Raw genomic sequence first — 26,295 nt, forward strand, 5'->3', positions numbered from 1 at the left:
TGTTACTGTTTACTTCATATTTTCATTATTGTGTGCAGAAATGCATTGCAGCCAGCAGCTTACATGTGGATTAAATAAATAAAGGAAAACACAATAGCACCCTGAGAAGTTAGCAGACCTGGTCTCCGAGAAGGAGATAATAACACTTTCCACCTACTGTACCTAGGTGGAGGATGTTTTACTTGCCCTCTCCCGCCTACTGGAGGATGCCATCATTGTTCCTATTCTGCTGACTATGAACAACAGCAGTCCCCTGCTTCTCCCAGAGCTTCAGATAATTGTTTTGATGTATTGCTGGATGGACGGGATTTGCACTGCCCTGCAGTCCTGCTGATACAAAAATGCCTTTAAGATCCTGCCTTTCCCATCCTAATCTACAAAGGAAACAGGAAAAAGGAACTTAAACTCCCTGTACTCAGACAGCAATGAGACTGTTCCAGCCTGCGCCAGTGCTCTGATTTCTTGCCTGTGACTTGTAAACAGCGTACCATGCAGGACAAGAGTAACTGCTAAAGGGCTACCCCGGGGAAAGGATACTCCATGAGCAACTGTAAGAACTGGATGGATACACTTTGGAAAGCATGGACCCTCTAGCACACCTAGTTCTCTGTGGATTCAGCCTGTTGATTTCAGGTAAACTTTTTCTTTTAATTGCTGTAGTGGACCTGTCATGCCTTTCTTTGTTTTTCACACAGTATGCACCTACCCTTTGACTGTCTACCCTTTACTCCAACGTTTACCTTTACTGATTTAAGTACTCATGTTCGTTTCAGTGAGTCCACTTCTCTGTGCAGAGCTCTTACAGCCAGTGAGGGCAGGACTGGGGCCAAGCAACTGGGGGTGATTTAACTACATGTAGCATCCACTGCTGCAGCTTTCGACTATTGGATTTGTTGACGCACGTTGCAGCAGGGGTTTTTTTCTGTCTAATGGTACAATTTTTTTCATACAGCTGATAATTTTAAAACCATTGGTGTCATTCCCTAAGAAATCTGTTCTAAATACAGATTAAATGTCAATTTCTTCTGTGACTGATTTTATGAACTAGCTGTACACTTGATGTGTGTAGCTTGATCCAGTATCTGATTTTAGACAATATTCCACAAGTGTATTTTAGATGGAAGTCAGTGAGCAAAAAGGGGAAAAATACAAGATCAATTAAAACCACTTCAAATATGGTTATATAGTATTATCAGGAAATGTCATTAGTTCAGCAAGTCAGAAGTTATCATAAGAGATATCTGTAGAAAGGTATACAGAAATATAGTGATTCAAATTTAGTTAACAGTAATTTCAACAATTATATTTGAGATACCTTGCTGAATCTATCACATGCAGAGCCCTGAGGACGACTGTCCTCCTGCCATCAGATTCAGAGTTGCTCCACATTTGAGTATCACTTTAACAATCCTCAATTTGATTTTCTAGTCAGTTTCTTCTGTAAAAATATGTAAAAGAAAAATATAAGTCACATGATAACCTTAGACTCTTAACTCACCCCTGACCATTGTATTGAGATACATATAGTTCCAGTCCATCTCACAGTGAAAATGTAATGTGCTGTAGAACTGCAAATTGTCCTGCAATGAAAACCAGAAATTAGGAAGAAAAGGCAGAAGTCCTCATTTCCATGCAACTTTCTTCACGATTGCTTTGCACAGATCTTCCTGATTAGCAGCATGCTAACAGCTGTTAACAATAAAATTGCAAGTTTGAGATGTTACTTTTGGCATCGATAAAAGGCTAGAGGTTAATGCAGACCAAAAAATAAAAAGTTTTTAATCTGCTGAAATCATGTTTGGAAATATTCTTATCTAGCAATTGCTGTAATAGGCTGCATATTGTTATTGCCAACTCCTCTTCCGTGGCTTCAGTTTTTTGGTTGTTTAGCTGCACGTGGATTCGACCTATTTAGTCCTCAGATCACTTCCAGCTTTATACTTTTTGAAAATATCTGGTGCTGTGAGCATTATGGATGGAGAAAAAAAGAAAGTCCAGGAATTCCAGCTTTTTTCCTTGTCCCTCCTGTTTCTCTGCATGGTGTCATATACGTATCTGACACAGACAGCAATGACGTTTATTAAGTCACAGGTACAGCAGAAACAAGTCATTTGTAGAGATTAAAATGTGGAGATCACAGACAGCCCATTGCCGATGAGCTACCAGTCCCTGAATTTTCCACAGGGGCTGACCAGCGAGGTGTGTGCTGTAGTCACACCCATCTCAATAGATCTGTCAGCTTTCCCGCTTTTGTTTGAGAATGATATCATGTTTCCTGGGGCTAGCAGTGGAAGACAATGCGAGCCTGCTTTCCTCTAGATACTGCAGGCGGAGTTCAGGAAAGCAGGAATGACATTCCCTGAGCAGGGGAGTGTCTACACTGAGCACAGACACTGAACTGGCTTAACCTTGTCCCTGATGATTGTGGGCTTCTCTGGGTGTGTTGCTGGGTAAGCACAAAATCCACTCCACCCTTTTCCAAGGTGAAAACCACTGACTTGGTTCCCATTAGGAAAAATGGCCTTTGATTTAATGTCTTTTTACTTTTAATAGCAGTACTTCATTAGCAGCTAGAACTAATGATCCAGTTTGGAAGGTGGCATTCAAAGTATACACAAATGCTCACTTTTGCACTCTCTTCATTTCACAAATGTTCAATTAAACTGATAAGAAGTTGAATTTAATCCTGCTTCAGTTTTCAAACTAGATTGAGTATCACCCATGTTTTTTCTTTTGCTTGTTTATGTCCCTGACATTTTAGACTAGCAAAATTATGCTGACATCTATCCTGAAGTATGGATTCAAATGCCAGCCTTGTGGCTAGGTTCAGTCTGTTGAGTTCTGACCAAAGAAGAGCTGCAGATTTATTTATTTATTTATTTATTCCTCTGAAGGAAAGGAATGAGTCTCACAACTCGCATTTTGCCTCAGAAATGCCTCTGGCATCCTCAGGTGTCCTCAGATTTTCTAGAAATACACTTGCAGTTTCTCACAGTGAGCTAACTCTCAGAAATGTTCAAGTGTGAGCTTTATTTTATTTATCCTTTATCAGTAAAGGATTGGTGAAAATCAGCCACAATTGCAATTAGCTTCAAGAACATTTCTTTGACTATTTCTATCAGGAAGCAAATATATTGTCAAATGTCTCCATTCTCCAAGACAGAGATTTTCTGTGCTGCAATTTTTCTCTGCCAATAATCTTAGATCCAGTGGCTCTCTAAAAATACAGGATTTTTTTTCTGGTTTAGCTGTTGGACCCATCTATGGTAAAAGACTCAAAAGATTATAATAGCCTTTTTAGAAAAAGGTAACAGTGGAGCAAACCAGCTCAGTAGCATTCAATTGCTCTCTATCATCTATGCCGATGGTTTCTATGCATTTTCTTTGGGATCAGTAGGTGTTATGAAAAAATCTAAATTATCTGTATTATGTGACTTATTTTCATATTTGGAAAGTTGAACAGCTTTTAACACACATTACCAGACACATAAGCACCTTTATAATGCTGTAGGCTTTTCAAAATGACATGTCAAAATTTTTAGTTGGATTGGAAAGTTCTAACAATTTTGCTTCAAGACTTTTATTTCTCTTTTCAAGCTTAATTTAACCAAAAGAAAACCTGTATTAACCAGTGGCTAATCCATGCCTGTGAGAGTGAACAAGAATATCATTCTTCCCACAATTAAAGGGACTAGGCCTCTGTGAGCATCTTCAAATAGGCTGTTGTCAGATCAAAGTGGCAGCTGAACTTCAGAGTGTCATGTGGCTGAGTGCTGGAATTTTGAACCTTCCTCAAAGAAATGGAGGAAAACCACTTCTGACCTTTTAATCTCAGGTATTTCATAACTGTAACTGTAAGGTTTTAATATCAGGTATTTGTCACATGACCAGACATTACACTGATGCACAACCTTGCTGACACCTAAATTATCCAAATAGTAATGTGAATTGGAGGAATTTTTAACAAATTTATCTTTCGTTCCTAAAGTGTGTTTGATTTGTGAGACACAGAAATTGCATCTGCCTGCCATACTGTGCCTGGTTCACACCTACAGAGATGCGGAGTAGCTCTCAGGAAGCTTGTGCTCCCAAAAGTCATTTCAACAGCTGGGAGTGGTCAGGAGTGAAAAGGCATTGCATCAGGACCAAAGGAATCAGCACTGAAAGGGTGAAATGAAGCCACACTACATTTGTAAATGTTAACATATGCTATTGTTTTAGATACAATTTTCATGTATAGATACATGAACACATATCTACTGCATGGTTTTTATATTTAGTCATAATTAAGATGGGTAGATTACTTTTTTGCTGAATTTTCATTTAACGGAAAACTGAAGCTGTAGTATTTTGCACACATTGTCTGATACCCACAAGATTTTTATCTGGAAGGTTTTACTGTACAAGAGGGAGAATAGAAGTCATAGATACTGACTGTCACTGAACAGCTGTCTCTAGGGCAGGGAGATGCAGTTGGTCCTTCATGTGCTCAATGAGAATTACCTGGGCTGGAAACTGACTCTGTATCAGTCACATACACAAGCATGCTTGACCTAGACCCATCTCTTAAACAAACAAAAAACTCTGTTCAGCTCTCTTGGAAGACCAAGAAGTCATAGAGGTATGGAGGGTGTTGCTTAGGCACAGCAGCAATGAACCAAAAATGGGTGCACCTACACTTGTGTGGAACTGATTTAGTTTCATGACCAGGTCCCTCTGTAAGATCTATCTGAGAGTGGAGGGGCGAAAATATTAGAGAATCTGCAGTAAAGAACTGGCCTCCAAAGACAGTCTCTATCCTGTACTGGATAGGTTGCATTTAGGATGCTGTTCCACTGTAGTTTCAGTGGAGCCATGCAGCAAAGAACCCAGAGAATTTCCTATAAAGAGTTTAAAATGGTGAATATTTGTATTACAGATTTGATAACTGTTATCCAACTGTTAAACAAGGGTCACATCTTAAAGAAGTCAAAGAGCTATAAAAATATATTTTGTAATTCATCACTTGGAACCTTAACCCCTTTACAATGTAAAGATATTAGGCATTTGCTATGTTCTGAAAGGATTTTTGAAAGATACATTAACAAATGACATTCCTCTTTTCAGAAATGCAAACTTTTTACTTCAAGGCTGGTATTTTTTTCTTGCCTGCTATTTATTTTTTTGTGCTGTCAGCATGACTAATGAAGTGGTTTAGTTAATTTCTCCTTTGGAGTATAACAAGCCTTCCTTGACAATGCAATTCCAACTGCACTTCTGGTTGTGCTGATGATTTTCCCTTGTGTTATTTCCTGGCTGTTCATCACAGACAAGCCACTGGTCAGGGGCCTTGGCCTCCTTAGTCACAAAATGTGCTTAGCACCAGAAACACCTCCCAGCTACTTTAGTCAGAAAAATCAGTAAGTGGCAAAGTGAGGGTGCCCTTCTGTACAGGCAAGAGTGCATTAGAATGTGTTCTCCCAGCAGTCAGTGCTCACAGTCAGCCAACCTTATGCTTATTGTATGTACTGGTTAATTGTTTACCTGTGTTATTTTACCTACTTCAGCTTGGCACATTTGCAGTACAATACAAGCTTCATAATGCAACTGACAAGGGCCAGCCTTGTTAGGGACGTATTTATTTTGGTGTGCACATGCACTCTTGATGATATGATACCCATATTTTGCTGGCTGCAAATCCAACCATATGCACCTTTGCTACAAGCCAGTCCTACTGGAGCTTTCCCACATTCTTCAGCCTCTTTCAACATTTTCAGCATTACCTGGTGTACTGTCAGCTGGTTATTCAAATAACCATTGGTGCTGCTAGGTTGTTTCCCATTTTACTCACTTGTGGTCAACCGGGCCTAAGGAGAAATCATGACAAACCATGTTTTGGTTTCTTCCTTGTGTTTTAGTTACACACACACACACACACACACACACACACACACACACACACACACACACACACAAATTTCGGCACAGCTTCTCCCCTGGAAACCCCAACAAAGCTGCAGCGCTGTTTCTCTTCCAGCTTTTTCATCTTAAAATATTGTTTTGACAGGTTGTGAAACAGCAGACATGCAGAGAAAACAAGAAGGCAGTGGTATTTCCTTAGGCTGCACCAGAGGTACCCAAAGGCAGATGAGCAGATACCGAGATAGGCAGCCCTCCTAGCTTTGAAACTATTTTGTTTTTCACACATGTGCTCTGGTCTTCCTACTACCGCATAGTGACAGCCTGTCAATAATTTCTCCTCTCTTATTGGTTTCACCTAATACCTTCCCCCCACAAATAGTGCCCTATTTCTAAGGGCAAGCGGTCTTGGTATTGAAATGGTGAAGCATCCCACAGCTGTACAGTAGCATAATGTAAAATACAACAAGCAGATTCTTTACATAAACAACAAAAAAGGTTTTATTGGGACACCTGGTTGTTAGCTCATTTATCAGATGTTTTCCAGGAGCATTTCTGTCATTTTTTCACCCCTATTGTTCCAGTTCTATGGTAGAGAATCTTACTCTCTTTGGACAATAGTAACTTCAAACTTATTTTCCTGTGGAGGAATGAGCTGTCAGAAGAGAATCTGACTCACTGGGAGAAATTACCTGAGCCACTGCTATCTTCACATTCCAGATAACAGGACGCTTAAAGATCACTGAGCCCATAAAATGAATACATGGTTTCAAAGCCCATCAGATTATTTTCTTTTCTGAGAATGAACCAAAAATATTATAAGTGTTGAGAGCCCAGGAAAAAACATCCAAAATTGCCAGATTCTGGTTTGGTGTATGTTCTACTCTTCCTATGAAAAATATGCCCAAATAGTTAATGTTTTGGGTTAGTTTCTGACTGGCTTTAATATTAAGTAAGGAGTACTTATTTTTTTTTCCTTTTGGAGGAGGAGACATGCTGATTTAGTCTCTATTTTATTTATTTCTTCATATTTAATTTGCATTATTTCCAGCCTGATTATCTTCCACATTGTCTAGTTAATTAATTTTTTTAAAAATTATTGTTTATTCAGTACTTCCCCAAGAATTAATCAAATGCTATACTTCCTCAGTAAAATTGCTTGTATGGTTGCCATTTATATTTCTAAATAGATTAATTTAATTCTTTTAATCTGATACATTGTTTTATACCAAAAAAATAAGACTGGAGAGGGTACAGCTGAAGTTATAACTACAAAGCAGGACACAATGAGAAATACTGAGGTTTAGGCTATGTAGCAAGTTGGGTTTGTTCTAAATAAAAACCTTATCATTGCAAGCAGATGGAGTGTTCATTGTTATAGTTTAAGAAACTTTCAGGAAGAAGGATTGATGACTTAAAAGTTTTCACCAGTCTTTAAATTATTTTTAAATCCTTCAGTGAGTGTCATATGCAACTGACTGTTTCACTTTCAGCATAACACAAAATCTAAGCTCAGATTCTACTTTTCCCTGCCAATATAGTATATGTTATAGTATATGCCAATATAGCTATATGTTATATTCCTGCTCCCAGATGCCTAATAGCAGGAATCATTAGTGTTCCAAGCAATAACAGTAAATGGAAAAAAAAAACCAAAACCCTACATAAGCGTTTCATATTACATCTATTCTCTGCTTCACCTGGTGAAAAGTGGAGTGGCATTTACTGGAATTTTCTGCCCTTTCATCTTCTCTTAAATAACTAGTATTTCAAAAGTATTAATCTTTCTGCTTACCTCTACAACAGATCTTCACCTCGATCTGTTACGCTCCAAATACCAGGAGGAAGATTCCTCCTTATAGTAATTTCAAGCAATCAGTTATAAAGTTCTACAAATATAAGGAAATAAATATATCTTTAGGTGTGTGATGTCTAAACAATTTCTTTTCTTCTGCTACCAATCATTATTAAAAACTAAAGCCTTCTTCAGATCTTTGAATTCTCAATACCCTTTGCAAATATGACTTCTATCCATATTATATGAACTTTGAAGGACAGTGAGGCGTGGTTACCCTGTGATGGAGCTGACAACTCTGGCTGCTTGCTGTGGAAGATGAGCATAAGCCATTGTGTTGAACATTTTTTCCAAATAACAGACAACTTAGCAAAGGCCTCACACTAGATTGAAGGTGCCTAGAATTTTCCCATGTTTTCCTGGAGACAAGACAAGGGTTAACAGTGGAAGAGTATGGGCAGGGACTGTCAGAGGAAAGGACAAATCAAGACTTTTGTTGATTTGTTGATTTTGTTGAACTAAGAGTTGCTGTATGTACTCATCTATGGCATCAAACTATCTCAGCTCAAGATTGCCACATTTACTCATGAACCCTAGTATCTAGCACCAATAATGATCTAGAGCAGTGATATTTTAATCTTTATCAGAGACTTGCTTGCTCTTGCTTGCTTGCTTGCTTGCTCCTATGTCTGGGATGTGTTCTAGGGAATTTCTCAGAACTATTTCTTTCAGCTGATCCTAGGTGAGTTTTGCTGGTGCAATGCAGCACAGAAAATATGATGACTGTGCCTGTATGAATGGCATTTTGGTAGGGAATGCCATTTACACAGGGACTACAGACACACAGGGACTACAGACACAGCATGACAAATTTATTCTCTGTTTCCCCAGGTCAATATCATAGAATCAAAAATTAATTTGAGCTGAAGGGACCTTTTTAGGGTCATCTAGTTCCAAGCTCACCCCTTTGGACAGGGACACCTTCATTTAGACCAGGCTGCTCCATCCAGCCTGGCTTTGAACACTTCCAGGTATGAGGCATCAAGAGCTTCTCTGGGTAACCTGTTCTAGTGGTTTACCTCCCTCATTATGAAAAATTCCTTCCTTATATCTAATCTAAATTGGCCCTCCTGTTGCTTCAAGCCATTACCCCTTATTCGGTCACTACATGCCCTTGACAAAAGTCCCTCTCCAACTTTCTTGTAGCCCCTTTAGGAACTGGAAGGTGCTCTAAGGTCTCCCTGGAGTCTTCTCTTCCCCATGCTGAACAATATCAACTCTCACAGTCTTTCCTCATTGGAGAGGTGCTCCACCATCTCTCCAATCATCTAGGTAGCCTCTCATGGACCTGTTTCTACAGGTCGATTTCCTTCCTGTGTCAGGACCCCAGAGCTGGATGGAGGGTTCCCCTCTCACCAGACCAGAGGAGTAGAATCCCCTCCCTTGCCCTGCTGGGTGCACTGCTTTGGATGCAGCACAGGATACAATTAGCTCTCTGGGCAGCAGAAATCTGTTCTAGAAAAGCTGTCAAAGACGGAGTATCAGCTGTGTATCACTCAGCAAGAGAGAGGACAATCCTGTAATTTGGAGTGGGCCAAGAGGAACTTGAAACTAAGCGTTTCCCTCAGTTTATTTTGCTGTCTGGGCTGTAGTCAGTGAGCTGTTATTTAAACTTCTATAGAGGATGCCATTTTCACTGTGCTGGAAAGACTCAAAGCGCTGCAGCACAGTGAGTGATGTGTCATAAATACTTGGCAATGGGTCTTCTTTGCATGGTATTTCCCATTTACAGCATTGGCCTTCTGCAAGCTGTTTCTCTTCTCAAAATCCATTTGCACACACAGCAAATTGCCTTCCTGATAAGGTCTGTTCTTTGAGAACCAGGGAAGGAGTGAAAGGACTTTTTCAAGGCAGCACAAAGGATTGTCCCTGCTGCTGAGATAGGCTGCTTCCTCTCTCTATTTTTTGTGCTTTTCTCAAAGCTAAATTCTGTTGCCTTATTTGGTTCTTACATACTCAAAACCTTTGTTAGCATCTAGGACATGATTGACCTCAATTTTGCCAGACTAGATAAGTTCCTTTCTAGCAAGAGCAGTTGTTTTATTTGAAATTGCATTGTCATAAAGAGATGCTGCATGAATCCCCACCAAGTGGAGTCAAAGAAAACATTGCTATCACCTCTAAGGCCTTATATTGCTAAAATGCCTTTTTTTTCTTTTTCAAATTATATTTCAAGCATAGTTTTTCTTAGTGCAAAACTTTCAGTATTTTTATTTCTGCTTGCAATATATTCCAGCTATGAAACCTTAGCTGCAAAGTCATGTTTGACATATAATTCCATACTTACACATAGATATAAAATGCTTTTAGAGGCAGAAAATGTTTTCTTATGTTTCTCTGGGAAGAAACTCCATCTGTGTTACAGCTGCCTCATTGAGGTGTCTGGGCTACCCCACAGTGTTTAATATGACAAACAGCCACCTATCTTTAGACAGTGAATCAGAACACTATCCATTCACTGGTGGGTAGATTTTGATTCACCCAGAATATTCTCAAGTTTAAAAAAACAATATGTCTACTTGTTCTACACCTTTATTGCATGAATTTACTACAAGGAAAATATTATGCAACAAATATCCCGATTTTGGTAGAATGTTGCTTTGCATATGGATCAAAGGCAGCATGAAAGCTGGTCCTCAAAATTCAGGCTTCTCCTACTGCTTTTTCTCAGAGTACCAAAAGGCTGAGATTCAGGGGAGGAAAGAGGTGCTATTTTCACCTTTCAATCTTTGGTGGAAGTCAGAGGAATGGAGAAATACTAGGGAAAATGGAACTGGAGCCCTGTATGACCAGCTGTCCTCTGAAGGACATCAGCCCTTGGGCTCACACCTTTGTATTGGAAAGGCAGCTGTAGCTCTGTGCCCTGGGGATGCCAGGCAGAAAAATATTTCATTTCTGCTTTCTGACACTGGGCCTGACCTCAGTGCAGAAAGTCACGTCAAGTCACAGAATTTGAATCCAGATTTGATTCTGAGTTTCGCAAAAGTTTGCAGAAACCAGGATCTTGCAGTTTGTGATTTTAAGAATATTTCTACCTGGCATGTGAATCTTGCTGATCTAAACAGAAGCTTCTCTCAGTGCTGGTGATTGTTGAGCTATATTGGCCTTTGGCTGATGCATCAGATCCATAATGAAACAAATGTTCCTCGTATAAAACTAAGAGCCTTGAGACAAATGTCCCATAAAATGAATGTGTGAATTGGCCTCATTTCTATCACATACCTCTTTAACTTTGTTCAAAGGATTCATTTTGGCAATGTGCAGCAGGATGAACTGACTTTACTGACCTGCACGTTAATGCAATATTTGCTTTAATGCTCGTTGCAACGTTTCCAGAAGGTTTCATTTCTCCATTATGTAACTGCAAATTATCTGGGCTGGCACATGAAAGGGTGGCGGCAGTGGAAGACTGGTTGGGTGTGGTGAGTGTCAATGTGCTGTCAAGATACTTCAGTCCCCAGAGTGGTTGCTTGCATTGAAAGCAGAGGAAGACCTCCTCCCTTGCCCAGAGCACTGCAGAGACACACGCAAAGACTGCAGTCAGCACTGCGACCTTTTGACCTTCCTTATCTAAGACTATACCCCTTCCTTCCCATCAGAGAACATTTGCAAGCTGACCGGCACTAAACATTAGGTCTCTCTATGTAAATACAAAATATACTTGTATCAAAATCAGGAAAATAGATGTGATGAATAAAAGAAATCAATTATTCTTCCTGTTTCAGCTGGAAAAAATGTTAGTGTTTCCCTTCTCCTTACCCTGAACTTAAAAAATAAAGGGAAACGCCTATTATTTGCCAATTGTTCATTATAGGAGAGCTGAAGTTCCCTCCAACTATGCACATTTGAACAGCTAAAACTGTGACACTCTGCTAGAAGATATTTTAATTAGGCTTGTATCTCTCATTTTCAAAGAAACTTTCACCTCTGTGTATTTCTGGAAGTCCTATTGATCAAAAGAAGCAATTTTGTGTGATTTAAATCTGACCTCATTTAACTAGCAGTGCCAACTTGCTCTTTGTTTTTGCATAAGTTGCTTTGTGCCATGGGCCTTGTCAGTGTCTGTTAGGGCTTCAAATATTTAATGTGATTGACTCTGAAATCATTAGTCCAAATTCATAAAACAGCTGCAAAAAAATACTGCAAGTGTTCAAAGTATACCATCTCCTATAACTGACGTCATACCTGCTTTACATCAGTTCATGTGTACTAAATCCATGTAAGGGTGATTGAGGAAACACTATTAAACTGACAATCTTATCATCCACCAATTCTGTTGCCAGAAGAGCACCATATTGAGGCATTTATGTGCATGTCTAACTATACACGGATCGATCTGCTTTGGCAACCTATGGTTTTCCTTGGGCTTCTACAACACCTCTTGAAAGAAATTCAACATGTTTGCAAGATGCACTGCCTTTTCTAAGAAGAGGAAATTCCATCTGTTTGTTTCATAAAAAATAAATCCTCAAGTCATTGTAACAGAATACTTAATCTGTGTTCATCCAATTTTGCACGAATGCTGTGCATGGCACCAGCCAGAGAAACCCTGAGCACTGGGTGACACAGCTTACCTGGTGATTTGATTGGCCACATCAAATTCTGCAGTAAAATTTTTTTCCATTTGATTTTTTTTTTTTTTTTTTTTTAGGTAAAGTAGGAGCGGCACTGGACCTCATACTGATCAATTCCTTCCCTCTGGTGGGCAACTCTGAGACATCACTTATATGTGTCACTTCCAAATGGCGTTCCCGTGAGTCTATCACGATAGGCCGGGACCAGGAGGATGTAGCAAACCAGCACCGGGAGCCACTGGAAGTTAATGAAGATTCCAAGAGAGCAGCAGCCAAAACAGTGGTGTGGAAGAGGGAACAGGCCAGTGAAACGATTGGAGCATATTACTGTGAAGGGAAACTCAAGCATGAGGTGACAAGGATACATACCATGAAGATGCCACTGGGAGGTACAGTATAGTGGTCAGATCTGAACTTGCCATGGCACTGCTTGCTGAGTGGCAGCTCTCCCTGGCTGACAAAAGTGGGCACAAACAGGGTCCCAGACCAGGCAAGGCAGGCCTGAGTCAATAAAAATGGACTTGGTTCAGGACCTTTTTTTTTTCTGCAGTGCAGAGAAACTGGTTGGTACTAGGTGCTAGTCATTTCCTTGTGGAAGTTAGTCAGACATCTTTAAGTATTCTGCCTGCATCTGGCTACTGCCAGGAACACGAAGTCAGCAGTTAAAGTGGCCTCACTGACCCCATGGAATAATATATGTGGCGACTCCTCCACTGGGTTTCTTGCATGCCAGATGCTTGATTTCAAATAGGCTTCTATTTTTAAAGTTTGACAGGTCTGAGATGTAGATAGCTAAGCATCACTTTTCTATCTGTCTTAAGTAAATGGGCAACCTGAGCCCAGAAAATAATTCCCTTGCCTAAGGTTTAGTAAAACCACAGATCAGCAACTGGATCTTCACTGTCTGTGTCAGTGTGGGGGAAAAAAAAAAAGAGGCATCCCTCTCAGCACTGGAAAGGAAGCCCAGAGAAGTTTTCCACAATCTGAGAAGGTTATTCACAAAAATCCACTACAGATTTCACTATTCATTTGATTTTGGTTTTAGGCTATGCATAATAGTAAAAGCAAATGTGCAGGGATATAGTGGGACAAGAAGGTGAGATTTCTAAGGTCTATTACATTGTATTTACATGTGTTCAAAATTTCTCTTGTTTCTGGACATCATTAGACTTCTGGGACAATTTCCAAAGCAGAGGTCACCATCAACTACAGAAAGGCACAAGAAATTTTGAGTAATTTTCTGCAGCAAATCACATTTTCAAAACTGAAGATAATTTAAAATAGATTTTAATGTACTGTAATGTTTTGTGCCATGGTAACTGGTCTGTAAGGATGTTTGACAATTTTGATCTTTATAAGATTTTAGTAAGAGCAATTTTTGTTGTGGGTATCTTCTGAAATTACATAACAAATTTATAAAAGGAGATTTTTTTCATTTGTTAGACTGCAGCTAGTGCCCATTATTTTTTCTTTGAACATGGGTAGGTTGGAAACAAGCTAAGTAGGATATATACATTTTTCTTTGGTTTATGTTTTCTCTGACCAAATGTGGTCTTTGAAGGGTTGGATTGTTCACCAAGAAAGATCTGCAGCTGCAGACTGACAACTCCATTGTATCAAGAGGGTGCAGTGAGGAGTAGATAAGATAACAGTCCATGGAATGTCACTGTGACCCTGCCTGTGGCAGTCTGCCAGCAAGCTGAGCACATTTCTAGCTGTTGTAGAGCAACATGCATGGGAGGAAGAATGTCTTCTGAATTGATCAGCTCTTTCCATTTGGCATCTGTGGGCCTAGGAGCAGAGAACTTTAAGCAATCAAATTATGAAGTCTTCTTATGTGACAGATGTTGCTCTAAACAGAAGCAGCATTCACACCAGTAGTTGGTAGGTTTCTTGGATTAATTTCTAGGTTTGAGTACCTTTCTCAGATTTTCTCTGCAAAAGTTTTCAATAACAAATTTCAAACTAGCAAATCTTCAGTGAAAGTATATAATCTAATCAGATTAAATGGGTGAGAGAGAGGTACATCAGAAATTCTCATATCTATTAAAGTGCACAGAAAGTGGAGAAAGGGGTTAAGGAAAGATTGTTGGGTTTGGGAAAACATATGTATCTGGAAAACAGACCTTTTTCCACTTAACTGTTGTTAACTTCATAATTTTTAAAGGCAGAATATATTTTTCAACAGCAAAAATTGAGTTCAAAATGTGTAGTTTCCCCATTGGAGACACCAAAGTCAAAGGAAGAAGCAGCACTTCTGGAAACCCAGCCACTGTTTTGCATCCTTCTGGCAAGAAGCTGGTGAAACACTCACTAAGTGAGTGTAATCATTTTGGTAGCCCTACTGATTCAGTGGGAACTGCCATCTCCCTGATTGTATACCTATTATCAAATATGAACATATAGTGAAGAATTTTGGTGTGTAATATGGAAACAGGTTCATTTCCTTGATTTATTTTACCATCTGCTATTCTGAAAGTAACAAGTCCATTCTCCTGAATTCTTTATACTGAAACATTATACTTACAAATGTAATATTCATACATGCAACGAGAGGGAACACTTTATGCTTTATCTTCTTACGGGGAGTGATCCTTATTCTGTATAAGTACACATTTCTAGAATAAAACACCACAGAGTATTCTCCTTCTAGTCAAATACAATTTATTCAATTTCTCTACACAATAAATGTTTATTTTAATATATCTGATTGAGTTTTCCCCACAGAAACTCAACCACAGACCTGTAAAAGGGACAATAATGGAAATGCTAGTAGTAGAGTACTATGGCATTTGTCCTGCAGCTCAGTTCGTTATGTCTCTATAAGGAATTGGCACACTTGAGATGTGAAATTATGTAATACAAGTCACAATCTAAAAATACGTTGGAGCTGAGCCCAATAGGGAGTGTGCATTCCTTTCCATTGCAACAATACCCTGTAGAAAAGTCATGTGGTTTAGCCTAACATGCAAAGAAAAGTAGATGGGAATAAAAAAGTTCAATATCTTGTTAAAACAATTAGCATTGTCTCACTAAATTTGGTCCAAAAAGGACTGCAACTAAACCCCTTAGGATCATTTGTAGTTAACAATTTATTTTTTGCAAAAGCTGTAGAATTATTTTTTTCTTAAATAGGTAATGATTTTTCACTAAGCATTTGTTACTAATAAATAACTTCTAACTGGGGAGCTGACTGTAAGCTGGAATTGCTTTCAGGGTTTTTTTGTTGCCTGTTTCTAATGAAAACTTAGTTCATTATTCTATATTAGAATTTTCTGTTTCTCTAAAATGTAAGTGGAGATACCAATGTTTAGGTAAAATGACAAAACCTGTACTTAATGTGAAGCAGGAAGACTCCTGCTGAAATCAATTGTATATAGCTTACAAAGGAATGAAAATGTGTGGCAGAGTCTCAGAACATAACCACTAGGACTGTGCAGGGGATGGAAATTCCATTCTGCAAAGAATTGTGTATTTTCAATAGTTGTCTTGTTTCCAATGATAAATAAAACATTAAAATGTCAAAACTGTCAAGGAATTAATATCCTAGGAGAGAAGTTGGCTTGGATTGATAAAAATGTCTTCATTCTTGCTCAGATTTTCTTTCTTTAATTTTACATCATGTGATACAAACATTTTTATTTTTAACTTAAAATTCTATTTTGTAATGAAAATATCAAAGTGTTCTTTCTTTTATTGCAAGAATATCATCGTTTTTACTCCCTCAGATTTTGAAAAATAATGTTGTGGAGGTACTGACAATATCTGCCTCATACAAACTTTGATATAGAATCTGTCTGCTCATTTTTTACAGCTCTGTTACATATAAAATATGACAGAAAGTTACTGTATAATTTTTTCTCTGCTTTCTGATCCTATCTCTGTGTATTTCTTTCCCACCAAATTTTAGCCAGCTACAAGCTCCAAATTCTTTTTCTCCAACTGTTGGTATGAACCAAAGGATATTTTATGGACAGTTTTGTGAAAATGAACCAAGAAAGGAGGCATGATTCTTGATAAAGGACAATTTTTTTATTAATAAGTTGTCTAACAGTTTATATTAACTGTTCCTTATATGCTCCTTAACAAAATATTTGCTGTGAAAATATTTGCTGTGAAATGGAACCTCTGAAAATGCAGAGCTGTCTAGGAGCATGAATGGGTATTCAAGGATTCCTTTCAGCTAAACTCAGGTGGGTCTTATGTCAGAATAGTCCCACTCACCTGGCTAGGGAGGCAGGTGGCAGCAGAAGGATAAACAAAGATAGATGGAGTTACATGGAGGAACTTGCCTAGGAGGAACCCTTAAGGCTAAAAAATTCAAAATTTAGAAAGAGCAAAGGGATTGGTTTAAATCAATACATCATTCCCCTGAGTGCTCTAAAAGGGAGAGTACAGAGGTATCAAATTCTCTGTCAGGTAAGGAGCTTGATAGTTAAGAAGTCAATTTGGCTAATTCTAGAAGCGGTTTTTTTCCCATAGGACATATAAATGACAGTATGGCATAAACCCTCAGAGCTAAAAATGGCCTGAAAATTTGAATTTGTCCTCAAAACACTTCGCAACTTTTCCTTTGGATTTTCCAAGTAAATGAAAGGAAGTATCCTTAACTTCTAACTTGTTTCAATGTAATTTGGTAATTAAAAATACCATTTCACTAGTTTCATTAAAACTGCCATTTCAAGAAAGAGCTAGTATTTTTTGAGTTTCTTCTGTCCCTTCCCCAGTTATCTTCTGATGTACTGATAAGAAATAGGCAGAAATGTTGGGAAAATCATTTTATCTACTGATTTCTTTTTGTTTAAATCAAGATCTACAAAAAATGTAGAAAAGTTCCTTTCTGTTTAAGCAGGAAAATGAACTTCAATTTCCCTGCTGGAAAACTGGCTGATCTACACCAGTCTCTCACATAGAATTTTTTATTTTCATTAAGCCATATTTTCAGGTGAGACTATTTTGGTAAAAGTCCCACAGCCTGTGAATATGATTTTTTTCCTTTGGTTCTTAGTGCAATCCAACATGCTCTGTATTTCCAGCATTTCGTGAACTAACACAAACACAGACCTACTACATCTACCTCACCTTCTCCCAGCCCTGCATGATTGTGGTCTCCTGAACTATCTCACAGTTCTGCATTTTAAAGCTTAAGTAGAAGAGAACTTAAATCACCTTAGGTATTTATTTGCCAGTGACAGCTTGTTCCCTACAATACAATTTCCAGTACTTTTTCCAGTCTGCTTCAAAAATGTCTTAAGAGAGGAAGAAACTTTGGAAAGTGTTTTACAGCCAGTTGGAGTTCCTAGTTAGAAACTGTTTCCAGTTAGCCAGAAGCCAATTATTTTTTCATGCCTCAGGTTCTAGTGGCAGTCTGTTGTTTCGGGGTATAGGCAAGTCCTCTGTCTTTGCCAAAGCATAGATTGAGGCTGCTGATGATAAAGAATCACTTTATGCTCTAATGAAATTGAGGTGTCAAAATCTGAGTGAGGCTCATGCTGCAAACCATTCTCAGCTATCAGGCAAGAGACCACATAGAGACAGTAACTGCTATTTATCGCATACTTCTGTTTTCAGCTTCATTCCACCCAGTGGCATTAACTGTTACAGCAAATAAGGGAGAGCATGTGAACATCTCCTTCATCAGAATGGCATCAAAAGAGGAAGATGCAGTGATCTACAAGAATGGTATGGAATCTTGTCTTTTGTCTTTCTGCTATAATTGTTTTAGTTGAGGGCCAAGTAAGTCTTTGAAAATTATGGCTGCTGATTCCCATGCTGTGCAGCATCTGCCTGTAGCAGGCATCATTCCTCATACATTTAATGTCCTCTAAAAGGGTGAATTTCCATATCCAATATGTTGATCTGACCCAATATGTTCTGTCTGTTTCTCTTCCACCAAAATTCCCAAACCTCTGTTTATATCTCTGCTTTGTTTTTTGTTTTAATTTTTTATTTCCTTCTACATCCCTTGATATATTTGCCTGATTGTTTTTAGGTTGTTTGTTTTTCTTTCTGGGCCACTGCAAAAGCCCAGTTAGAGTATCTTTCATTGCATTTCTACAGTTCTTCAAGTGATACTTTGCGTTCTTCAGAAGGTTTTTTGAGGCCATTTACCTTCTATGATGCGTTCAAGCTAAGAAATTAATCACCAGTACTCTGCTATTAGAAAGAAAAAATTGTAAACAAAATCTAGTCCTTGTTTCATTTAACTACAAGAGTTAGTCCGGTTGTAAATTTTGTCATTTTGTAACACCAGCTCTTCTATCTAGCATGGCACCGAAACCACATGTAATCACAGTTCAGCTGTGTGTTGCCCCTGCTTGATGCTTAGAAATTTGTGCAGTTCTACCTTCTGTAGAAAAATACAAAAATAGAGGTCACTATAACTCACAGTGCCTTCATAATCAAATTGTTAAACCACAACAAATTATGATTGTGGAAAGCACATGTAATGTTGTGCTCCAACTTTGACAGTCTAGCTTACAGTGAGCCACGAGGAAACAGGGAGGTAAATAGAGCAGGATGAGGTAAGGAAGTGACAACACACGGCCGAAGAACTCATGTAGTGAGTCAGCCTCAACCCCAGTTAATGATTACCTAGAGCATTTCAACAGGCTGGAAGAGTTAAATAGATAAAAGGTGTCTTTTAAAGAGGCAATAGGTAAAATAGCCTTTCACAAATACCTGTTTCTTTGGACTTCAGAGACTCAGCTGTGTCAGGGCACAGCAGACAAGTTTGCCATCACTTGTCATTACAGGGTCCCTAGGAAAATTTTGTGATCTCCTGTCACCAGTTTCTCAGAAAAAAAACCAGATGAGATATTGGAGAAAGACTGCTATCATGGTACTTCCTTAGCTGCGATTCCATCTGGAAATTCAGCAAAAAATCTCAGAATGCCTCTAGACAGTAGGTCAAGTTTTTCAGCTGAGGTTGATGTTGAAACAACATTTCTGAGAAGTCCTGATACAGCAGCTGGAAAAGAAGAGAAAAGGCTTCTACTATATTTAGCTGTTGCAGTCTTTCACTTCAGTTGTTTCAAGTACTGCATCCCCCTTACAGAATCTTACAATGGCTGTCTAGACAAAGAAATGGTTCTGCTAAACAGGGTTGCTTTAAGACATTGGCATAACATCTTGGAAAACAAGTCATAAGAATCGAGCCTTGCTTAGCAGCCTGTTAGCATAAGCCTTTCTTAATGCTTTGTTGTCAAGTTTGTTATGCAGCTTTTAACTCAAAAGATACTAGAAAATGCCCCACAGTTTCAAAACAAATTACTTTAATTATTTGTTCTTTTGATTTAGCCCTGTTTTCATGGAGAATGAGCTGTCATGGACTAAAGTGACCCACAGTCTTTCACCTGCTTTGGTTACGATCCTCAGCAAAGTTTTATGTTTCTAGGCTTCCTGAAATTTGACAACAGTCAAACTGATAGTATGTATAGTCACAGACAGCAGAGGTCCTGCCTGATGCTGTTTACCTTCTAAATAATTTAAGAAAAGTGAAAAAAGGAAAAAAAAGAGAAAAAAGTTGTTGCATTTTTCAGTGTGACTGTAAGGGAATGTAGAAGATGAGGACAATTTGATTCATGAGAGTATCATTGGTAGTACTCATTTGAGCTTGTGAATCAGAACAGGATCAAACTGTCTGGGTTGTTAATGTGAGCAAGTTGGGATTTGCAGCCAGGAGAACTCCAGAGGGAGACCTCTAGAGCAGCCTTTCAGTGCTAATGGGAGCTGAGGAAAACCTAGAGAGGGACTTTTGACAGTGACAATGGGGAATGGCTTTAATCTGAATAAAGGGTGTGTTTAGATCAGGTACAAGAAAGAAATTTTTGTATGTGAGTGTACTAAATTGCTGGAACAGGCTGTCCATAAAAGTGTTGGTTACTCCATCCACTGGAAGTGTTCAAGGCCAGGCTGGATGGGGCCCTGAGCAACCTGATCTAGTGAAGGGGTCCCTGCCCATGGCAGGGGGTTCAAAACTGGATGATCTTTCAGGCTCCTTCCAACCTAAACTATTTTAGTGAGTGTCATATGGACATGCAGTAGTCATAAAATCACAGTTGTACTGTGTGGGTATATTGGTGGAGGACTTTGCTTGTACACTGTGGATGAGCATGTGCACAAATATTTTAGTGAGATCTAGCTGGACCTGGCATCAACCTACTGCAGCAGCCTTGCTCTAACAGACTGGAGTGGAAAGACTCCTGAAGTTCAATGGATGCAGCTTCTCTTTGACAGCAGCCAGTGTTCAAATGTTGTTACTTGTTCACCAAGAGCGATGGAAGAAGACCAAAAAATTGCCTTATTTAGCAAACATGTATGACCAAGCACAGCAATCTTCGAATAAAATAAAAATGGTCTTTGGTGAAAAAACCTGGAAGAAACAGAAATGTATTAAATGTGGGAGGAAAAGATAAAGATATGCTGAGTTCTTCCTGCTTTTGTCTCCTAAGTAAATCTTTGTGCTAGTCAGACTGAATTAGACCTGGTTGGCATTTGCTCTTCAATTCCAGCCACCTTAGAATCCTTTTGGATTGTTATCCCTTATTTCAGAAAAGACCAAGAAACAAAACGTAACCACTTGTAACCACTAAGGTCAAAGCTGAGTGTGAAGTTGTTTGTCCTGACTAAATCACATCAAGATGTGTCTTCCTTTTTACTTGCACTTCTCCAATTAGGAAAACCAGTGTAGCTAGAAGTGTCAGAAAATTCATAATTAATTTAAAAAAAGATTATGCTGCTTAGCTTCCCCCAACTGTCCTTCAGTTACCAATGCAAGCTCATGTATTTATTTAGAGGGTGAATGACATTTGTCTGTGGTATTTGTGTGCTCCTTCCTCAGGCTCCTTCATCCACTCTGTGCCCAGGCACGAAGTGCCGGGAGAACTGGAAGTCTCCTATCCTCAAGTTCAACCACAGGATGCAGGGGTTTACTCTGCCAGATATATAGGAGGAAACCTTTTTACTTCTGCTTACACGAGGCTTATTGTAAGACGTAAGTTCTATTAATGTGTGGTGATGATTAATAGTCAAAATTAATCTGAAATGAAACATATTGTGCACAAATAAGGACCAAAATATTTCTTGACATTTGCTGCTATCAGATAATGTCAGAAGAAAGTTTTGTACCAAGGGCCTTTGGTACAAGCTGATATTGATGTCAACAGCTGAGAGAAAAAACAAACACCCCATCAGATTTAAGTTGAACTCATCTTAGCTTTTGCCAGGACAGTTAATTCTTTTTCATCATCTCAGCTCTTCAAACACCGTGAGTTAATAAAAGAGATAATTCTTCACCAGATCTCCGTGTTCTCTATGGTGGGTTATATCCATACCTCACTTATCCTAGGGTTCATCATCTTTAGCATACATTATTATAACTTCACAAGCTACCTTAGTTTTAATTAGCCCTTAAGGTTCACCTCCTACTGGCTGAAAGAATGAGTTGGGATATTTTCCAACAAACATTTTACATACTTTGCTATTCGGCTGCTGTGTCCATCAGATATAAAGAAAATTATATTCTGTTAACTTGGACAGAAATATAAATTTGATGTGAAAAAATTGATAGCTGTTCAAATATCTTACATTGTAGAGAAAATATTTGTGATGGTAATACACATTTATTAATGAATATCCGCACGATAATTCCAGGAGTTGTGAATAAATAAATGTAATGCCCCGAATTTGGATTTTGAAGTTACTGCTACCTTACTAAAAACAGTGGTCCAGTTGGCTGGCATGTAGGGTTCCATATAGCTTGTACTTTTATGTATTTTACTCTTTGCTCCAAAAAGAATATTACAATTTGAAGGGTTACTGAATAAGAAGACAATGAATATATCATTATATTTTTCCATAAAAGGATGTGAAGCTGAGAAATGGGGCCCTTCCTGTAGCTTCCACTGCCCTTCCTGCACAAACAATGGCATTTGTCATGAAGATACTGGGGAATGCATCTGTCCTCCGGGATTTATGGGAAAAACATGTGAGAAAGGTAAGTTAATAATATTTTCAGTGATTGCTTATTAATTTGTTCTCAGTAAAATAAATTGGCATATTATTGAGGGAAGCATCATATGAGGTACCTAGTTTTATTCTTGAAAGCTGCAGCATTTACAGCTGGTGCTAGAGACAGGACAGAGTTGGGTGAGATGAATCCTGAATTCTGTTCTGGCTGTTCTTGCAGCTGTGATTTAATTTCTCTCTTTCTCTCTTCACCCAGTAGAGATTATTTTGCTAGGGATGATGAATGTTTCCAACACTTCTTGATCAATATGCACTTGGACAGTACCTAATATCTCCTAGGCTCCTTTTCTCACAAAAGGCTGGACCAGATGATCTTTGGAGGTCACTTCCAATCTGGGCTGTGCTACAACTCCTTTGAAATGAGTATGCTCAGTGCTGCTGACTAACTTAAATGCATAGTGGTACAGGACGCCTTAAGAATGCATTGGCACTAGGAAATATGCTAGAGATTCCCTGGCTGCTTCCGAAGAAGCTGCTAATGTGCTCAGAGGGTGCTTTGTCTCTGTAGGGACATCAACAGTGTATATATTTTTGTGCAAATCTGTGTGTGTGGCAAGTAGTCTGGATTCTGGAAAAATTAGAGTTGGCATCACATTGTTTTGACTTCTCCAAGCATCTTTTGGCTTCATTGCTAAATATGTATCCTTTTATTTGACTGAATTGCAGTGCTGAAAATACTAGAACTAAGCTGTTGGAATAGTTGGCACTAAAGCACTCCAGCATAGCGCTGCTCTTATCATTGAAGCAAAACCTTGACATCAGCAGTTTCATGTGCATTCACCACTAAGAATATTTGTGTTTCATGGCACTGCTTGTCCATTTTACATTAGAAAGACTCATAAACACACTTTATTGCTGAATCTGTGAACCCATAGATTTAAAGCAAGGGTACTTGGCTGACAGATCCTCACAGTGAGAAAATTGTTTCTGCTGCCTGTACTCGACTATTAGAACAGCTGTGGCTTAAGTTGTCGTGGTTGTTAATATATTTGAATGATCAAAGCGCTATTTTTAATTTAAATTCATGTTTTCTCTTGTCTAGTGCAGTATCATAAGAAGCACTAGCTCTTTCATGGACAATGCCATTGGGTTATTCTTTCCTTCTCTCCCTTCAACAGCTTGTGGAGCAAACACTTTTGGCAAAACATGTGAAGAGACCTGTAAAGAAAATTATGGCTGCAGAAACTTTATGTTCTGTCTACCAGATCCATATGGTTGTTCTTGTGCCACAGGATGGATGGGACTGGAATGTGATAAAGGTATAGTGAAAAAAAAAAAAAGAACGGGAGGATCCTTAATGTTCTGAACACAGGAAATACAGAAGGGAACCAAAGAGAAGAGTAATAGATGATATATTTTACAGTCATGTGAAAAGTTTTTTTCTGTAATGAGACTGAAAAATACTGGAAGACATTTTCCATTTTCTAGCACTTTTGCACTAACTGCAACATATGTATTTGCAGAATGCAAACCTGGGTTTTATGGGTCAGATTGCAAACTCAAATGTAATTGCCACAATCGAGGAACATGCGACAGATTTAAGGGCTGCATCTGCTCCTTCGGATGGCATGGTCCACAATGTGAAAAAAAAGGTAAAGTAAGGCATTAAATGGTTGTTCCCAGTGTAACTAAAACAGATCTTAATGCTGGTACAGCATTACCATTCCAGGCTGGTATTCTTGCTCCACCCACTACTTTCCAGGAGCACAGACACTTCTGTACAGCTGCATTGTAATACAGTATTTTTAGCCTCTGACCGATATGTTGCATTTATCAGGATGATATCATTAGATTTTCAAGCTTTACTCCATAGGACTTAATTGATCTTAATATTAATCCTTGACAGAAGCTGCACATCCAGCTTTTTGTATAAACTCATGGTATTTTATCATTACCTACCTTTTGGTTGGCTGCATACATGCCTATACCACAAGCTTCATGACCTGAAAGTGGTGACTGAGACGCTAAGAAAACACCAAAGTTTAAAACTTCTCTGTCTCTCTGTGAGAAAGTTAAGTTTACAAAGCTGAACACATCTTGTCTCATTGGATTCAGACAAAGTATTCTATAAGATGCACTCAGCATTTATTATTTTAGCTAGATAAATAAAGTGACAAATTCACTGCTGGTTTGTGAAACTTTTCAAGAACAAAACCAAATAGAGAAATAAGGCTCTGATCCAACCAGCCAAATTATACTGTTATGATCTGTCTGGTCTTACAAACAGTCAAAATAGAGAGCAAGGAGGTACTGTACATTCAGAACAAAATGTGTGCATGATTTTGCCATGGCTAGACTGTTTGTGCTTAAAATGTCAACAACAAGGAGAGGAGAGGGATCAGAAAAAGAAAGACGAGTGAACACAGGGCTTGTTCCTTCTCACATTATATATAAAGAGATGTAAAAACGTTGTCTTTGAGAAGCATGATTCTTGCATATGCCCACATGAGGGAAGGCAGAACCAGACACCTACACTACTGCGCACCTAAACCTGTCTTTTAAAATGTCTGTTAGAAGGGTGACATTATACTATATATCTTCTGTAGGTTCAGCAGATCTTTCACCTCAGATAGTGAACTTACTAGATCCTGTGGAACTCAATTCTGGCGTCGAGTTCAAACCATTTTGTATAGCAACAGGGATGCCGCTTCCTAAATCTGAAGAATTCAAACTCTTGAAGCAAGATGGAACTGTTCTGAGGGTAGGCTCCTGATCAATTGCTTTCTGCTATTTCTAATGTTTATATTGACTTTATCTGTAGTTAATGCATACTATGGTTTTCAAGCATAATATGAAATTTTGGAATTTTGGAGTACCCCATGAACGTCTCAGCACATATGAAAATATGAAGTTGACCATTATAGATGCTTTTTATAGATATCACTAAACTCAAAGCATCATTGGAATACTTGAAAATGCCCAAATTTTTCAGGTTGTACATCTTTTTTTCATTTCAGCCTGATGAAATTTCTACCAGTAATCGTTCTGAAGCCATGTTTAGAATTAATCGAGTCCTGCCTGGTGATACAGGAACTTGGGTTTGCAGTGTGCAGACAGTAGCAGGAATGGCAGAGAAACCATTTCAAGTTACAGTCAAAGGTAAAGGCTTTCTTCAAGTGTCCTTGTCTCTCTAATTTTAAGGACAGCTTTATACTTTAGCATGTCTGAGCTTTCTCTGCACTGCTGGAAAATGCCTGAATAAATATTTACAGTTAGAATATGAACAGAAATCCATTATAAGTAACATACTAATTATGTATATTGAAAGAATATGTGTGATGATAAGATTTAGAAGTACACCCAAGTTTTTTTTAAATATCATAACTGTCAGCTTTAGCGCATAAAAACCCATCTATTTTATGCGAGTTTTGAAGAGCATCTTTCATTTTCCTACAGATCTAGGAATAACAAGAGTCTTACTGATATAGGGAGATAAAACGTTAGTTTAATACATGCATTCTTGTTCAGTTCCTCCTGTGCCACAATATGCCCCGAGGCTGACAGACAGAGGACATAATTTTCTCATAATTGATATAAATGCTGAGTTACACAATGGAGATGGACCTGTTGTGTCAACAAAACTTCTGTACAAGCCAGCAAAACGTTATCAGTCCTGGATGTCTGTGGAAGGTAAGAGGATATTCTTTAATTCCCTTAAAGACAAACTTTACCTACCAACTGAAACATCATGTGTTTCTGTTCTTGATTAGCCTCAAAAGACTCGACAATGTATAGAAATTTTGTGACTGGATGTGTGACTGTTTATCACTACACATGATGTTCACGTGGACGTGTTACACCAACGGTTGTTGAAAGTGTATATTCACTTCAGGAACAAAAGGTTTTCCCCTCCTTCATTAGGATTAAGTGCACTCAGTATTGGGCCCAGCTGTTTTAAACTTCCATGTAAATGGAAGATTTTCAAAAGCAGTGGGCAGT

General features: G+C 38.5%; 1 protein-coding gene across 2 annotated transcripts in view; it reads left to right on the forward strand.

Moving 5' to 3' along the window:
* Positions 1 to 267: 267 nt before the first annotated feature.
* TEK (TEK receptor tyrosine kinase) overlaps positions 268 to 26,295 on the forward strand; it is a 39,040-nt gene continuing 13,012 nt past the window's right edge. For both annotated transcript variants that reach the window (XM_036403584.1, XM_036403585.1), the window contains exons 1-10: positions 268 to 633; positions 12,405 to 12,716; positions 17,899 to 18,009; positions 21,170 to 21,322; positions 22,193 to 22,324; positions 23,475 to 23,615; positions 23,820 to 23,948; positions 24,903 to 25,057; positions 25,314 to 25,455; positions 25,825 to 25,986. In XM_036403584.1, coding sequence (XP_036259477.1) covers positions 582 to 633; positions 12,405 to 12,716; positions 17,899 to 18,009; positions 21,170 to 21,322; positions 22,193 to 22,324; positions 23,475 to 23,615; positions 23,820 to 23,948; positions 24,903 to 25,057; positions 25,314 to 25,455; positions 25,825 to 25,986 — 1,489 coding nt within the window. In that variant the 5' untranslated portion in view covers positions 268 to 581. The remainder of the gene's footprint in view (positions 634 to 12,404; positions 12,717 to 17,898; positions 18,010 to 21,169; positions 21,323 to 22,192; positions 22,325 to 23,474; positions 23,616 to 23,819; positions 23,949 to 24,902; positions 25,058 to 25,313; positions 25,456 to 25,824; positions 25,987 to 26,295) is intronic.

This window comes from Molothrus ater, chromosome Z, assembly GCF_012460135.2.
Source record: "Molothrus ater isolate BHLD 08-10-18 breed brown headed cowbird chromosome Z, BPBGC_Mater_1.1, whole genome shotgun sequence".
Lineage (NCBI taxonomy): Eukaryota > Metazoa > Chordata > Aves > Passeriformes > Icteridae > Molothrus > Molothrus ater.